Raw genomic sequence first — 17,021 nt, 5'->3', positions numbered from 1 at the left:
CCCTGCTCCTGACAACTCAGTAGGTGTCACAAGATGAAGACAAAAATATGTAAATTCATGTTGGACACATCTGAGTAACTTTGGATGTCTTTCATGTCACTTTCGTGACATTTTAAGGTTATGTTTTGACTCCTTTGCAACAATTTAACAACAATTTGTAACAATTTCATGTAATTTTAGATATTTGTGTCATTTTGGACAATTCCAGTGAAATTTCATACAAGTTTCAAGTCATTACTAACAGTTTTTGATGGATATAAAAACACATTTCATCCTTTAAGAATCAGTTCTAGTGTGCTGAAAGGTCTCATTTCTACATGAAGACTTTAGTACATATCCCTGCAGTACCATCCCTAAAAATCACTTATAGTTACTCAACGCTGTCAGTGTTTAGAAATTCTCAATGATGGCTAAAGGTTTTAAAATTGGACATATTAATATAAATAGCCTTAAGAATAAATTAATAGAAATTGCAAACATTTTACAGTCCCAGAGTCTAAATGCACTTGCTATTTCTGAAACTAAATTAGATGATACATATGATGATAATGAACTGAATATCCAAGGATACAACATTTTTAGACGGGATAGAAATAAATATGGCGGTGGTGTGGCTTTCTATGTTCAAAATCATATACCTGTGAGAATCAGGGATGACCTGATGAGGAACGATGTTGAGGTCATATGGATACAACTGCATTTAGCGCATGCAAAACCTCTATTGGCTGGATGCTGTTATCGTCCTCCAAGTGCAGATTGTAAATATTTGACTCAGATAACTGAGATGTTGACTTACTGTAGCACTTTTGGGTCTGAAATATTTTCCATGGGAGATTTAAATATTGATTGTATGTCCAAAAGCTGTTCAATGAGAGTAAATTATGTGATACTACGACTGCAAATGGTCTTGTACAATTAGTTAAAGTACCAACAAGAATTTTCTCGAGAAATGATGGTACTATTACATCAACTTGTATAGACCACATTTTTACCAATGTTCCAGAACTACTTCACTTTCAGTATCTTTTAGTGATCATAATTTAGTTATCACAGTTAGAAAAACTAAAATGAACAAGGTGGGACCTCAAATCGTTTACAGAAGATCTTTTAAAACTTTTGATCAGGATGTGTTTAAGAGGGATATTAAAGATCTAAGTTGGTCTAATGTATTTGCAGAAAGAAATTTGAACGATGCACTTAGTAAATTTAACAAATTTATGCATGTAGTAAATAAACATGCACCCCTAAAAAGGTTCACAGTAAAAAATATGAATGCACCTTGGTTGGATAAGGATTTGAAGCAACTCATGAAACAAAGAAAACAAGCTAAAGAAACAGTCTTATTAACTGGTAACGTAGAAGATTGGAACATGTACCGAAGACTACGAAACTACGTTACTAAACTCAACAGGATAAAAAAGAAATTGTATTATGAGAAATAAATTGAAAATAATAAGAATGATTACAGAAAATGTGGAATACGATAAATGATTTAACTGGAAGAAAGAAAAAGTCTAATCCCACTTTCATTGAAGTTGATGGTAAATTTCTAACGAATGCAGTGAGTATAGCAAATTATTTTAATCATCATTTTACTGATAAAGTAAATGCACTTAGAGAAGCAATGCCAAATGCTAATTTTTCATCGCACCTAAACTTTCAAAATGAAATAATGAAGGACAAAAATTGCACTTTTAAATTTCAAAAAGTAACGGTGAATGAAGTTGAAAAAATGATTCTGAGTATTAGAATTAAACCATCTGGTGTTGATGAAATGAACGCTAATTTCTTGAAGATGACAGCTGATCGAGTAGCGCCTGCTATCACTCACATTATAAATCTAAGCTTCACTACTGGAATTTGCCCACAAGAGTGGAAAAAAATCCAAAATAATTCCAATATTAAAAGATCAAAAGAAACCTTTTTCCGGCAAAAATGGCCGGCCAATAAGTTTACTGACAGCAATTAGTAAAATCATGGAAAATATTGTATACAAACAAGTAAAAAGCTATTTTAGTACTTTTGGATTGTTAGTTCCTAATCAGCATGCCTATAGAAAAGGGCATTCCACTGCTACAGCTCTGACTGTTATGATGCTAGATTTCTCAGCTGCTTTTGATACACTAGACCATAAAATTTTAATTGAGAAATTGGAGGCCTATGGTTTTGATGATACTGCAACCACATGGTTCAACAACTACCTAACAGATAGAAGTCAGGCTGTTTTCTTCAATGGTTGTTACTCAGATTTTTTAAAACTGGCATGTGGAGTACCACAGGGAAGCAGCCTTGGTCCTTTGTTGTTTAGTATCTATACCAACGATTTATCTCTAGCTTTGTCTGAGGCCAAGAGTGTTATGTATGCAGATGATACAACAATATATACATCAGCATCAACTAAGGAAGAATTAAACAGTGTCCTACAGGCAGAGTTAAATGCAGCTTTTGAATGGATTATCCACAACAAACTGGTTCCGAATATATCCAAAACAGTTCGTATTATTATAGGTTCTAGTCAATCTGTTAATCAAAATCCTCTATTAAATATTAAAATAAAAGATACTGTAATTAAGCAAGTTAATGAAACAAAGCTTTTAGGGATAACAGTTGACAATAAATTATCTTGGTCAAAACACATACAGACAATGTGTGCCAAAATGGGAAGAGTGATTTCTATGATCAGAAGATATGGATATTTCTTGACAACCAAAATAAAAAAAGTGATTGTGCAGGCTTTAATATTGTCAAACCTCGATTATTGTCCAACTGTATGGTCTAATGGCACCAAAGATGATATTAAAAATGTGTAAATTATACAAAATAGAGCAGCACGTTTTGTGCTGCACTGTAATTATTATACTGGCATTCAAAGTATGCATCGAAAATTAAACTGGCTAACGGTTCAGGACAGACTTAAATATTCTATACTGTGTTTGTGTAGGAAGGTTTTTCTAACAAAAACTCCTCTGACACTTTATCAAAAACTAATGTTAAGCTCTGACATACACTCCTATCCAACCAGACATGCCTTTGCAAACAAATTTACTTTACCTAAAATATTAAACAACTATATAAAAAGAACCTTTGCTTGGAGAGGCATGAAAGAATGGAATTTACTTCCCAAAGAGATTACATCAATTGAAAATGATTTAAAATTCAAAAGTGCACTGAAAGAGTTTCTTTCTGCAATATAATCACCAGCTCTGTTGAAATACATGTCTGAATGAAGAACTGTTGTTTGCTATTGTAATTTTCAGTGTCATTTTATGATGACACTTGTTTATTTAAACTACAGTATGATTTAAATGTGAAATATTTTATTGTCTGATTGATTAATTGATTGATTTAAATGTGAAATATTTTATTGTTTGATTAATTGAGTGATTGTATTTTTAGAATAGTATGCCATTGTAATTTTTTAGGACCCCAGGAAGAATAGCTGCAGCTTATGCTGTCGCTAATGGGGATCCAAATGAATAAACATAAACATAAACATAGTATTATTTTGGGCAGGTATTGGAATCATTTGAGACCATATTAGATCATTTAGAACAGTTTGTGTGTCACTGTGGGCACGTTTTCCTCACGTGGGACAAATTTTAAGACATTTAGGGCAACTTGTGTGTAATTTTGGATGACTTTAGTATCATTTTGAACAGTTTTCAAAAGTGAAAACATATGAGTTGTGGTTCTGGTCATTAAGGACTCTTTTTGACTCATTCAGATCACATTTGTCTAATTTTAAACTATTATCAAGTGATTTTGGGGCCATTTTTGCATAATTTGTGAATAGCTTTGTGTAATTTTGAACATTTTTGTGATTTTTGCACCGTTTAGTCAGTTTTACAATCTCCAGGTGTCACAGTCTCAAGACTAAATCTGTTTTCTGTTCAGGATTATTCTCTGAAACTGGATGTGAGAATCAAATCGTGATGTTCTGGTTCTTCATCTCCAGTAACTTTATCAATGATCAGGAGTTCTACCTTCAGACTGGGAATATTTCCAGAGTTCCAGGTCCTTGAAGTCCATAGAGGAGAACGTCCCCTGTGGAAAGTTCTAGAGTAGATCTAGAACTCTAGAATTTTCTCCAGCTGTCAGTAGGTCTACTCTAGAACTTTCTCCAGCTGTCAGTAGGTCTACTCTAGAACTTTCTCCAGTTGTCAGTAGGTCTACTCTAGAACTTTCTCCAGTTGTCAGTAGGTCTACTCTAGAACTTTCTCTAGTTGTCAGTAGGTCTACTCTAGAACTTTCTCCAGCTGTCAGTAGGTCTACTCTAGAACTTTCTCCAGTTGTCAGTAGGTCTACTCTAGAACTTTCTCCAGTTGTCAGTAGGTCTGCTCTAGAACTTTCTCTAGTTGTCAGTAGGTCTACTCTAGAACTTTCTCTAGTTGTCAGTAGGTCTACTCTAGAACTTTCTCCAGCTGTCAGTAGGTCTACTCTAGAACTTTCTCTAGTTGTCAGTAGGTCTACTCTAGAACTTTCTCCAGCTGTCAGTAGGTCTACTCTAGAACTTTCTCCAGGTGTCGGTAGGTCTACTCTAGAACTTTCTCCAGTTGTCAGTAGGTCTACTCTAGAACTTTCTCCAGGTGTCGGTAGGTCTACTCTAGAACTTTCTCCAGTTGTCAGTAGGTCTACTCTAGAACTTTCTCCAGGTGTCGGTAGGTCTACTCTAGAACTTTCTCCAGTTGTCAGTAGGTCTACTCTAGAACTTTCTCCAGTTGTCAGTAGGTCTACTCTAGAACTTTCTCTAGTTGTCAGTAGGTCTACTCTAGAACTTTCTCCAGCTGTCAGTAGGTCTACTCTAGAACTTTCTCCAGCTGTCAGTAAGTCTACTCTAGAACTTTCTCCAGGTGTCGGTAGGTCTACTCTAGAACTTTCTCCAGTTGTCAGTAGGTCTACTCTAGAACTTTCTCCAGGTGTCGGTAGGTCTACTCTAGAACTTTCTCCAGTTGTCAGTAGGTCTACTCTAGAACTTTCTCCAGGTGTCGGTAGGTCTACTCTAGAACTTTCTCCAGTTGTCAGTAGGTCTACTCTAGAACTTTCTCTAGTTGTCAGTAGGTCTACTCTAGAACTTTCTCCAGCTGTCAGTAGGTCTACTCTAGAACTTTCTCCAGCTGTCAGTAAGTCTACTCTAGAACTTTCTCCAGGTGTCGGTAGGTCTACTCTAGAACTTTCTCCAGTTGTCAGTGGGTCTACTCTAGAACTTTCTCCAGTTGTCAGTAGGTCTACTCTAGAACTTTCTCCAGTTGTCAGTAGGTCTACTCTAGAACTTTCTCCAGGTGTCGGTAGGTCTACTCTAGAACTTTCTCCAAGGAACGTTCTCCTTTCCTGCTTCCAGTCTTAAAGCTTAGTCTGACTTAGAACATTCAAGGTCCTTGAAGTCCCTAGAGGAGAACGTCCCTTGTAGAAGGTTCTAGAAATAGAAGAACTCACCATGAGCGGTGAGTCGATCAGCGGTGATGTGATTCCTGCCTTGTAGAGCTTCCTGCGTCCTCGCCGGGGTTTGGTTGCCGTGGAAACAACCGTGTCCTGCTCCACCGAGTGTCCGCTGACCAGACCGATGATGGTTTTAGCTGCAGAGACGAGAGAAAGCTTCAGGCACCAACAGCTAAACTACGATTTTCAACTGAAACTATCGGTTTCAATCTGTTAGGTTATTGATGAGAGAGAAAATCAATAAGTTCAAATAAAAAAGACACAAAGTAAACAAAATGTGAGTGAAAATGGGCACAAAAAGACAATGGTAGATGAAGGTTTTTCAATGACTGTAAAATAAATAAAGAAATACAATCTTTACTGTTTTATTATTCTGTCATTACATCATTTTCACTGTTGGTTCCTTTTTGTCATAAATAACTCTAGTTCTAAAGCTCCACAGTGCAGCGTCGCCCCCCTGCTGGCTGACGGTGAACACTGACCTTTGCTGCTGATGATGGAGGGTGAGCTGTGGATCAGGTCTCCGATCTTCTGCAGAGCTCCGTCTCGTTTCTCCTGCAGCACAAACAACAGTTACCTGTCTGCTCTGACTCATACTTGTCTTCTCTGACTCTCACTCACCCGTCCGCTCAGACTCCCACCCGTCCGCCCAGACTCCCACCCGTCCGCCCAGACTCCCACCCGTCCGCCCAGACTCCCACCCGTCCGCCCAGACTCCCACCCGTCCGCCCAGACTCCCACCCGTCCGCCCAGACTCCCACCCGCCCGCCCAGACTCCCACCCGTCCGCCCAGACTCCCACCGGTCCGCCCAGACTCCCACCGGTCCGCCCAGACTCCCACCCGTCCGCCCAGACTCCCACCGGTCCGCCCAGACTCCCACCCGTCCGCTCAGACTCCCACCCGTCCGCTCAGACTCACCTGTCTGGTGTTGCGGGTGTTTGCTCTCGGTCTGTTCCTCTTGTTCTCGCTGAAGACCAGCTCCTGAAACACAACAGGACATGTTAGAGGTCTGAAGCCTCCTCAGAAAGCAGCTCCTGCAGAGATCCAGACGTCACCTCCACCTCGCAGCTCTTCCTCTTCCTGCACGTCGTCCTGTGGGTCCGCTTCCTGTCGGCCATGTTGGACCTCAGAGGAGAAACACCGACGACCTGATGGAGAAGAAAAGATGGAGCTGCAGCTAACTAAACATACAGTTACACATTAATAAAAATATTTCTGTCGTTTTTTCCGACTCCTCTCACGGTCTAACTGGGATCAGTCCTGGTTAGCTCTCCTGCTTTAGACCTTTCTCCAGGAGACGTTCTCCTCTATGCACTTCAAGGACTTGGAAGTCTGGAAACCTTTCCAGTCTAAAGATAGAACTCTGATTAGGAACACAGACTCACCTGAGTGTCTCCCTGCAGGTGAGTCTCCTCCTTCAGCCTCTTCAGTCTCTCCACCTCCTTCTTCACGGCCTGGAACTGCCTCCCCTCCTGTTGCTCCTCCCCCGTCTGCTGCCTCCTCCTCCTCTCCTGCAGCCTCTGGAGCTCCTCCTTCAGCTCCTCCACCACCGACACCTTCTTGTCCTCCACCAGGTTCTCCTTCTCCTCCTCCTGCCTCCTCAGCAGCTCCTCCTTCAGACGCTGCAGCTCTGAGGACCAACAGATTCCAGAGAGGTTCAACACATTCCACACACTGAAGGAACCCGTAAAAACGTCCAAAAATGTGAAAGAAATGATCAAATGCTTCAGAAACATGAACCTGCAGAGAGTTACATCACATTCATGTGTTTTTATGCTCAGTTTGGACAAATCCACTCATTTTGGTGATTTTCTTTATTTTTCTATTGAACACATCAAAACTAAAAAGATCTAAAGAAACAAAGAAGTTGGAGGAGATGAAGAAGAAATTTAAACTTTGGAGAAGTGGAAGAAGTTAAGGTGTTGGAGTAGAACGGTGTTTCTGAAAGAGTGGAGGGGGCCCCCTGGTGGAGCCCTGAGGCAGGACAGGCAAAATGTCACTATAAATATATATGAATAAATATAGATCAATATATATGTATATATACATACATAAATATGTGTGTGTGTGTGTGTATATTGAGGTTTGAAAGACGGTTCCAAAATTTTATTTAATGTTTTAGAGGTGTTGATTTATTGCAGCTGTAGTTTGTGACGAACATTCTCAGTCCTATCAGTGGCTCCACTAAAACGTCTCAGAAACTGATAAGTGAATAAATATTAAAGCTTCAGGAGGACGTGTTCTATCTGGATATAGCTCCTGAACAGGACGGACGGTTTACAGTTTATTATTTTATTATTAATCAGAACCAACATAAAGCACATGGAGTCAACAACGGCTGATGAGAAATCTGTCCTGAAACTGTTCTTTGGTCAAATATCTGCTCCTCAGGGTTACTGAGGTAAGGAGGTCCTGACAGTAACAGTCTGAGGACCACTGGTACAATAAGTATTTTTAAAGAATTATTTCCAGGTTTACAGCTTCTCTTCTCCTCTGTCCTGTTTTCACGTTTATTCCATCGCAGTATTTTTATATTTTAGAGGATAGGATGGAAACACATTTGGAGACTCTGAAGAATTTAAATAACTTAAAGACATATTCTAATTTAGAAGCTGTCAGTTTGATGACTGTCGGTGTGACTCCGCCCCCCCATCAGCTCTGATTGGTTACCTCGTCTCAGCGTCTCAACCTGTTGCAGGCTGTCCTCCAGAAGTCTGTCCTTCTCAGAGACGATTCGCTGCAGCTCTGCCAATCAAACACACGACAACATCCATCAGCCAATCAGCAGCCAGCATCTGGTCTCCTCCCTCTCTGTGGGTGGGCTCTCTAGAGGTGAGTGTGTCCTCACCTGCTGCCTCCTCCTCCCTTCTCTCCATCTCCTCCAGTCTGCCTCGCAGGGCTCCGCCCTCAGACTGAAGCTCCGCCCTCACACGAGAGAACTCTGCTCTCTGATTGGTCAACGCCTCAGTGAGCTCAGAACACCTGTTCTCACTGCAGGAGACGACAACAGGGGTGTCAGTGAACAGATCAATAACAGTATTGATTAGCTGTATTACTGATCAATAACAGTATTGATCAGCTGTGTATTGATCAATAACAGTATTGATCAGCTGTATTATTGATAAGTAAAAGTATTAATCAGCTGTATTATTGATCAGTAGCAGTACTGATCAGCTGTATTACTGATGATTAACAGTATTGATCAGCTGTATTATTGATGATTAACAGTATTGATCAGCTGTTTTATTGATAAGTAAAAGTATTGATCAGCTGTATTATTGATCAGTAGCAGTATTGATCAGCTGTATTACTGATGATTAACAGTATTGATCAGCTGTATTATTGATCAATAACAGTATTAATCAGCTGTATTATTGATCAGTAGCAGTATTGATCAGCTGTATTACTGATGATTAACAGTATTGATCAGCTGTATTACTGATGATTAACAGTATTGATCAGCTGTGTATTGATCAGTAACAGTATTGATCAGCTGCATTATTGATCAGTATTGATCACCTGAGCTTCAGTGTCTCCTCCAGCTGTCTCTTCTCTTTCTGCAGCTCTTCTATTTGCTGTGATTTCTGAGCCGACCTCTGCAGTGCCTCCTGGCTCTCCTTCTTCAGCTCCTCCATGGCGGTGTGGAAAACACTGCTGCTGCTCCGCCCCTCCTCCTCCTCCTCCTAGAACAACCAATCAGTAATCAATATCACCCTAACCTGAGCCATCCAGTCCTGGTTCAGTCTGAGATCACAGCGAGAAAACACCTTGACTTCCTGTCTCAGACGCTCCACCTCCTGCGTCAGACTGTTGATGGAGCTGGTCTTCTCCTCTGATTGGCTCTCCAGGTCCTGGAGGCGGGTCTTAGTGGTGCTGAACTCCTCTGAGAGGCTGTCAGACCTGTCAGTCTGCTGTTTGAGCTGCGTCTGCAGACTGGTCACCTGGAGATTCAAAGAAGGATTAGAAGAAGAAGGTTGGATGTAGGAGGAGAAGAAGTCTTGAGGTTGATCAGCAGGAGGAGAAGAGGAGCACCTCCGTCTGCAGCTGGAAGATGCCGTTCACCAGAGCTTTGTTCTCCTTCTGCAGTCTGGATGACTCCCTCTGCTCCGACTCCAAAGACGAAAACACAGAGTCACAGTTCGGACACTCATCCAGATCTACAGCAGGGAGGAGAAAAAAAGGAGTCAGAGGACAACCATGGAGTTAGAGAGGAGGAACACAGTCATAGAGGACTAACAAGGAGTCAGAGAGCAGGAACAAAGAATCAGAGAGGAGAAACAAGGAGTCAGAGGAGGAACATGGAGTCAGAGGAGGAACATGGAGTCAGAGAGGAGAAACAAGGAGTCAGAGAGGAGAAACAAGGAGTCAGAGGACAACCATGGAGTTAGAGAGGAGGAACACAGTCAGAGAGGACTAACAAGGAGTCAGAGAGGAGAAAAAAGTCAGAGAGGAGGAACATGGAGTCAGAGAGGAGGAACATGGAGTCAGAGAGGAGAAACAAGGAGTCAGAGGAGGAACATGGAGTCAGAGGAGGAACATGGAGTCAGAGAGGAGGAACATGGAGTCAGAGAGGAGGAACACAGTCATAGAGGACTAACAAGGAGTCAGAGAGGAGAAAAAAGTCAGAGAGGAGAAACAAGGAGTCAGAGAGCAGGAACAAAGAATCAGAGAGGAGAAACAAAGCAGTCTGAGAGGAGAAAAAAGAGTCAGAGAGGAGGAACATGGAGTCAGAGAGGAGAAACATGGAGTCAGAGAGGAGGAACATGGAGTCAGAGAGGAGGAACATGGAGTCAGAGAGGAGGAACATGGAGTCAGAGAGGAGGAACAAGGAGTCAGAGAGGAGGAATAAGGAGTCAGAGAGGAGGAACATGGAGTCAGAGAGGAGGAACATGGAGTCAGAGAGGAGGAACAAGGAGTCAGAGAGGAGGAACAAGGAGTCAGAGAGGAGGAACATGGAGTCAGAGAGGAGGAACATGGAGTCAGAGAGGAGGGACATGGAGTCAGAGAGGAGGAATAAGGAGTCAGAGAGGAGGAACATGGAGTCAGAGAGGAGGGACATGGAGTCAGAGAGGAGGAACAAGGAGTCAGAGAGGAGGAATAAGGAGTCAGAGAGGAGGAACATGGAGTCAGAGAGGAGGAACATGGAGTCAGAGAGGAGGGACATGGAGTCAGAGAGGAGGAACAAGGAGTCAGAGAGGAGGGACATGGAGTCAGAGAGGAGGAACAAGGAGTCAGAGAGGAGGAATAAGGAGTCAGAGAGGAGGAACATGGAGTCAGAGAGGAGGAACATGGAGTCAGAGAGGAGGGACATGGAGTCAGAGAGGAGGAACATGGAGTCAGAGAGGAGGAACATGGAGTCAGAGAGGAGGGACATGGAGTCAGAGAGGAGGAATAAGGAGTCAGAGGAGGAACATGGAGTCAGAGAGGAGGGACATGGAGTCAGAGAGGAGGAATAAGGAGTCAGAGGAGGAACATGGAGTCAGAGAGGAGGAACATGGAGTCAGAGAGGAGGGACATGGAGTCAGAGAGGAGGGACATGGAGTCAGAGAGGAGGAACATGGAGTCAGAGAGGAGGAACAAGGAGTCAGAGAGGAGGAATAAGGAGTCAGAGAGGAGGGACATGGAGTCAGAGAGGAGGAATAAGGAGTCAGAGGAGGAACATGGAGTCAGAGAGGAGGGACATGGAGTCAGAGAGGAGGAATAAGGAGTCAGAGGAGGAACATGGAGTCAGAGAGGAGGGACATGGAGTCAGAGAGGAGGAACAAGGAGTCAGAGAGGAGGAATAAGGAGTCAGAGAGGAGGGACATGGAGTCAGAGGAGGAACATACTTTTGAACATTCAAAACTTTTTCTGTCATATTTTGTGTTTAAAGGATAAAACTTACCTGCAAGTTTTTGCACCTTCTGCTCCAGAAAAACCTGCTCCTTCTTCAGCTCCTCCACCTCCTCTTCTCGTGTCCTCAGCTCCTCCTCCAGCCTCACCCTCTCCTTCTCCAGCTTCTCTTCTAGCTTCTCCACCTCGTTCTCCATCTTCTTCTTCTCCTTTTCCAGCTCCGCCTTCATCCTCGTCTTCTCCTCTTTCACCTCCTCCTCCATCCTCATCTTCTCTTTTTCAAGCTTCTCCTTCCATCTCCTCAGCTCCTCCTCCATCTTCGTCTTCTCCTTCTCCAGCTCCTCCTCTTGGTTCCTCCATCTCTCCTCCCTCTGTCTCAGCTCGATGATGGTCTCCTCCTTCTTGTCGTTGTCCTCCTGCAGCCTCCAGATCTCCTCCTCCAGAACCACTGAGGAGAAACACCACCAGAATGAAGCTGCTGCATTCCAACCCTCCATTGTTCCACCTTCTCCTCTCTCCTCCTCTCACCTCTCTTCTTGGCCAGTCCTCCTCGGTCCTCCTCGTCCTCCAGAGAGTCTCGTTGGCGTTTCCGGCTCTCCTCCTCTCCTCCTGGCCTCCTCCTGTCCATGGCGGCCTTCAGCTCAGAGATGATGCCGTCCTTCTGCTGACAGAGCTCCATCAGCTCAGATATCTTCAGCCGCTGCTGCTCCAGACTCTGGTAGAAAAACACAAAAACCATCAAACCAGTGAGAAACAGGAGGAGGAGCAGGACTCAGCAGACACCACGGAAGAAGATGTTGGTCTGAAGCACCTCTTTGGCCTCCTGAAGCTGGTCATGTGACTGCGGCTTCTCCAATCGCAGCGCCTCCAGTTCTGCAGGTAAAACACAGCAAAGTCCAGGTTAGATCAACAGAAGAGCTGCAGGTAGAAATACAGGAAGTGTTCCTCCTGTTCCTGAGCTCCCAATGACGCCTACAAATCTGAAGCTTCTGTGATGGAGTCATTAAGGGTGCTTTCACACATACGCAACACCAGCAAGTACGGTTCGTTTGGGCTGGTGTGAAAGCAGACCAGATGTTTTTGGTGCGGACTAAAGAACCGGACCGAGACCACCTTCGAGAGGTGGTCTCGGTCCGGTTCTATGTGAACTCCAGTTCGGTTCGCTCCTGGTGAGAACACAAACCTGTCTTCATTCAGACCGGCTTGATGGTGCAGCAGACTTTTTGGTCTACGGGAGCTTCCGTAGCCAAAAACGACTGTGTAATGTTCTCGTACCGAATGCGAGCTTCACGCTGGAACAACAGCAGTATTTGTGCTTGCTGCATAAAGCAATGATACGAATATATGGCAACAAGAAGGAACAGGAGAGCATAGTTCATTGTTTACGAATAAACCTCGATCCATGGAATGTTTTCTTCCGGGATTTTTCCCTCTTCACATGCTGCGCCAATCAGCGTTCACTACGTCATCTAAAACACCTTATTTTGTGAACAGCGCCGCCAAACGACCGGGGGGAGATATAACATTCATCATAGTTGGTTCAACTGCGAAAACACTGGTGTGAATGCGAACTGAACCAGTTGAAATTAGCAACATTGTAACAACTTTTGGGTCCAAACGAACCACTCTAACGGACTAACAGGTGTGAAAGCACCCTTAAACACCTGAATCTTGTCTCACAGAATAAGACAGATTTATTAAAGGTCTTCTGGAAATCTGCAGGATCATGAATATACAAACTACCAAACAATCACCAGTTTGTTGATGTAGAAAGTTGTGTTGATCTAATTTTCTTAGTTTTATGACCTCTTAACTTCTCCTGAGTGATACTGATCGACTACAATGTCGCAGAACACGCTTTACGGCAGTATTTTACGTCACCGACGTGCCTTACGGCAAGCCCTGGCACGTGGCAGTGTTGCCAACTTAGCGACTTTCTCGCTAAATCTAGCGACTTTCCAAAGCGTCCTAGTGACGTTTTTTTTTGTCAAAAGCGACTAGCGACAAATCTAGCGACTTTTTCTGCCATTTTGGAGACTCTGACAGGAAAACTGGGATCATTCTGCATTTACTGTCCTCAACAAGCAGCAGGTGCTGCTGTGAGCTTCTCCCCCTCCCAGAGCACAGGCTGTCAGTCCAGTAACCCCACAGCAGACCCAGTGAGGGGAGGGGGAGACCCACATCACTCCGCGGCCAGACGGCAGATGAATCACGCATGCACAGTCACTACAGATCCCATCCAGACTTACGGAATGGAATATACAGGGTTTAAAGTGAGAAAAAATCCTGAGCCTGAACTTCTAAGATCCAATTTATAGTGTCAATAAACGTATTTAATGTGTTTTAAAACTCACTAAAACACAATATATATGAGATTCTATTAATTCAGAGCAAATATGAGGTCATCTGGTGGAAATAATGCCCATTATGAACCCACTATTTTATTGTTGCTCAAATGTAAAACCTTACTGCCAAAACGTAAGACATTTTAGAAAGTGCCCCAAGTCAGATTTTTTTGTGCTGATGTTTCAATACCACATCACTATAATTGCAAAGATTTATTTTAGTGTAAAGGGGAAAAATCATGAAAATCAAGTACATGTATTATTAATAACTTTTAATAATTTTTTATCTCTTCAGTAGATTTAACAAGAACTCAAAACACCAACCACAACAAAACTGCTACAAAACTCTGCTGCTTTCCTTCATACGGCACCATTTTTACTGACAACATTATCTCAAGTGTCAGTCTCAAGAGAATATTAAGTGCTTGGAGAATACTGTTTGAAAAAGTCATTTCTTTCTTCTTTTTTGCTTTGTTTGTGAATTTTCTGAACATTTTCTTTTTAACATGTTCAAAATGTTGTTTGTTGAAATAAACTGCAAAACACAGACAACAGAATGAACTTGTTTAATATTCTCTGGAACACTACAAGAGAATAAACTGTCATATGTCACTTGCTATACCGACTTTGTATTTAAGCAGGTAATAAAAGTACGAGTATTAACTCTTTAATGCAATTTTAGTTATTGCCTCACAATATAAATAAGTTGATCATGATGCTGACTCTCTCAAACTCTAACTAGCAAAGAAATCCGGGCCTTCCTGATCTGGTTTATCTGGGTCCTGGTGGCAATGGACTGCTCATGCTGAAGAACTTCTACTCTGGCCTTTTCCTCTGGAGTCAGCCCATTTCTCACACAGATGTGATTAAGAAGCCCTCTGTAGCACATAACCACACATACATGTTAGTAACTGCTCATTTGATACACCTCAATAATCTGTGTGATTAGTTTAAATCATTTGATTTTCAACTTGAACTGACACACATTTTGTTTGTTTTTGGTAAGGGAAAAATGTATTCACTGTATAATTTGTTCAGTTGGCTTTCAATTTAAATGTTTCTATTTTTTATGTATATTTTGGGAAGAAAAAACAGTGAAAAGCAGCCTAAGAACATTCTTATTTAACTATCCATTATTCATTTCACACAACCCATACGTTCATTCTGTTCTTACTAATAATATTTGCTTGAGATTGGAGAGTTTTTGTTTGTGGCTAGACATCATTCAGATGCATAAGGTCAGAAAATCTGTTGAGAGCTATTTAACTCATTATTACAAACATCCTATATGTCCTCAAATAAAAAAGGTTCATATCACCTAAGCTACATTCAGTTTGTGCATATTTAACTAAACAGATGTTCTGAGTAGAATAATGGGACAAATCGGTATGGCTTGATCTTTCATTTTTTTTCCTTTCAAAATAAAATCCAGCAAACTAAATAGCTGTTTCTTTTTTTTCCTTTTGTCGTTGTAAAACACATGGAAAATGTTTAAAGATTAAGAAATCAAACAAAATCAACTTCTGTTTTTGTTACTTTTTTTAAATTCAATACCTAAGCCCGTTTGTTTTTATTTTGTGGTGAAACCATGGGGACTGTGGGGCGTGCACGCGCATCGCCACTGACGCACTTACGCCAATGGGGCGAGTCAACACACCGCGGCTCAGGGATCAGCAGCGGCTGCTCTCTTTGTTAATCAGCAGAGACACATCCTCTCTCCTCTGTCACACAAAGTCTGAGCAAACTTTAGTATCTGCGTCTTTGGGCTAAACACAAGCTCCAACGCTATTGACCAGTGATCAGCTGCTCGATTCTTCACCGCACCACTCACAGATTGGAGCTCCGTGCGCTCTGGAGAGACCAGGCAGCCACAGGGCTGGGACACGTGGAATGGGTATACAGTCCAAGCAGAAATAAAATAAATAATATGCAATATATATCAATGTGTTTCCGGTAATTCCCTTTAAATATAATTACAAAAAACACCAACAAATTTGGATTTTGTTTGTGGGATACTGTTATTTCTTATCAGTGGCTCAGCAGCACTGACGATGCCGAACCAAGAGGGGGCAGCATATCGTGGCCCAGCAGTCGATGCGCACTCGCAGTTAGAAAACTGTAATTGGATAAAAGTTCTATCAGAAAGTCGCATGCCTGGACAGAAGGTGTCTATTTTTTAATGTAGGATTTGGAGTTTGATTGATTAAAGCGGAGCAACTGAATGCACAATGACGCACATGCTTGGAGCCTTTGGGACGGAGATGGATGAATTTTTTTAAATGGTACACTTCCATGCGCCGGAAATCCGGCGCAGCGCCAGAAAACTTTAAGCCCTGAATATAAATGAAAATGTTTCTTCACCATCATGCTAAAATAAACCACAGCATTTAGCCTCTAGTCCAAAAACATATTTTGGGTGTTTTATATTCACTTTTTGGTCTCTTCCACAACGTTATTCTTCTCTCCTACAACGTTGATTACAATTACATGCAAACTGGGAAATATGCAAATTAGGTGATGATGTCATTTAGCGACTTTTAATACAGCCAATAGCGACTTTCCTTACTGAGGAGTTGTCAACACGCGGCTAAAACATAAACAGCTATGGAGGAAGACGGTGGACTCGACTCAGAAGAACAATCTAAACAACAAGATGAGGAACAACCAGCTCAAACCGATGAGCTTGTACCTAAAAGAGGGGGAACTTCTGTCATATGGCGGTGGTTTGGATTTAAAAAGACCGACAAGGATCAGACTACCGTGCTCTGTAAGGTATGCCGCTGCCCGGTCCCATTCATTCATGGAATTTAGCAAAAATATGCTATATCGTGATGTATATTGTATCAAGATATAAAATTTTGGTCATATCGCCCAGCCCTACACCCTCCATGCTTGGCGGTAGGTACAGAGTCCAGAGGAGTCAAAGATAAACCAGAAGATTGAAACCAGAAGAGCCAGACTGAGGAGGAAATGGACAAATTTAACCAAATGTGAACATTTCTGTTGGTGTATTTTGTCATATTTCCATGAGATGTGTGTGTGTGTACCTGCTGCTTGTGTCTGTTCAGTCAGACAGCGGTGGACGGTCTGAGCGTCCTCTCTGATCTTCTCCAGGTCTTCAGTCATTGAGCTGATGATTCCCTCCAACAGAACCACCTGCTCCTCCTAACAGCCGATCAACACCAGCAGCAGTCAGTGATCAATACCAGTGATCAATACCACCAATGGACATGTCTCCTTACCTTGCTGTCCTCAGTCTTGGTGGCAGACAGGTCCACCGTCTTGCTGACAAGGTTCTTCAGGATCTCCACCCTCTTCTCTGCTCGTTCCTCCAGGATCTCCCTCTCCTTCTCCAGACGCTCGCTGATCACAACCACAAACATCACGTTAAAACATTACATGTCTAC

At 42.4% G+C, this 17,021-nt stretch overlaps 1 protein-coding gene and 1 long non-coding RNA gene across 11 annotated transcripts in view; one reads left to right on the top strand and one right to left on the bottom strand.

Moving 5' to 3' along the window:
• LOC110971914 (kinesin-like protein KIF20B) overlaps positions 1 to 17,021 on the bottom strand; it is a 35,485-nt gene that overhangs the window by 2,814 nt on the left and 15,650 nt on the right. Inside the window, exons 16-30 of the mRNA XM_051939096.1 lie at positions 16,857 to 16,977; positions 16,662 to 16,779; positions 12,081 to 12,142; positions 11,798 to 11,984; positions 11,322 to 11,717; positions 9,470 to 9,594; positions 9,205 to 9,378; positions 8,957 to 9,120; positions 8,286 to 8,428; positions 8,108 to 8,182; positions 6,823 to 7,067; positions 6,493 to 6,585; positions 6,356 to 6,418; positions 5,919 to 5,991; positions 5,434 to 5,573 (exon numbers count right to left, since the gene is read on the bottom strand). Of these exons, the coding sequence (XP_051795056.1) occupies positions 5,434 to 5,573; positions 5,919 to 5,991; positions 6,356 to 6,418; positions 6,493 to 6,585; positions 6,823 to 7,067; positions 8,108 to 8,182; positions 8,286 to 8,428; positions 8,957 to 9,120; positions 9,205 to 9,378; positions 9,470 to 9,594; positions 11,322 to 11,717; positions 11,798 to 11,984; positions 12,081 to 12,142; positions 16,662 to 16,779; positions 16,857 to 16,977 (2,179 nt within the window). The remainder of the gene's footprint in view (positions 1 to 5,433; positions 5,574 to 5,918; positions 5,992 to 6,355; positions 6,419 to 6,492; positions 6,586 to 6,822; positions 7,068 to 8,107; positions 8,183 to 8,285; positions 8,429 to 8,956; positions 9,121 to 9,204; positions 9,379 to 9,469; positions 9,595 to 11,321; positions 11,718 to 11,797; positions 11,985 to 12,080; positions 12,143 to 16,661; positions 16,780 to 16,856; positions 16,978 to 17,021) is intronic.
• LOC127531030 (uncharacterized) lies at positions 3,947 to 5,283 on the top strand. Of its 10 annotated transcripts, XR_007937873.1 has the most exons (6): positions 3,952 to 4,200; positions 4,267 to 4,332; positions 4,531 to 4,596; positions 4,630 to 4,728; positions 4,861 to 4,982; positions 5,214 to 5,280. It is a non-coding gene; the product is annotated as an uncharacterized LOC127531030 (long non-coding RNA). The 10 variants fall into 10 exon arrangements; XR_007937874.1 differs by lacking the exon at positions 4,531 to 4,596 and having other exon boundaries at positions 3,947 to 4,200; positions 4,234 to 4,332; positions 4,597 to 4,728; XR_007937871.1 differs by lacking the exon at positions 4,531 to 4,596 and having other exon boundaries at positions 3,949 to 4,200; positions 4,267 to 4,365; positions 4,597 to 4,728.

Source organism: Acanthochromis polyacanthus, chromosome 19 (assembly GCF_021347895.1).
Source record: "Acanthochromis polyacanthus isolate Apoly-LR-REF ecotype Palm Island chromosome 19, KAUST_Apoly_ChrSc, whole genome shotgun sequence".
In the NCBI taxonomy this organism is placed as follows: Eukaryota; Metazoa; Chordata; class Actinopteri; family Pomacentridae; genus Acanthochromis; species Acanthochromis polyacanthus.
This window is presented reverse-complemented; position numbering and strand designations above follow the sequence as displayed.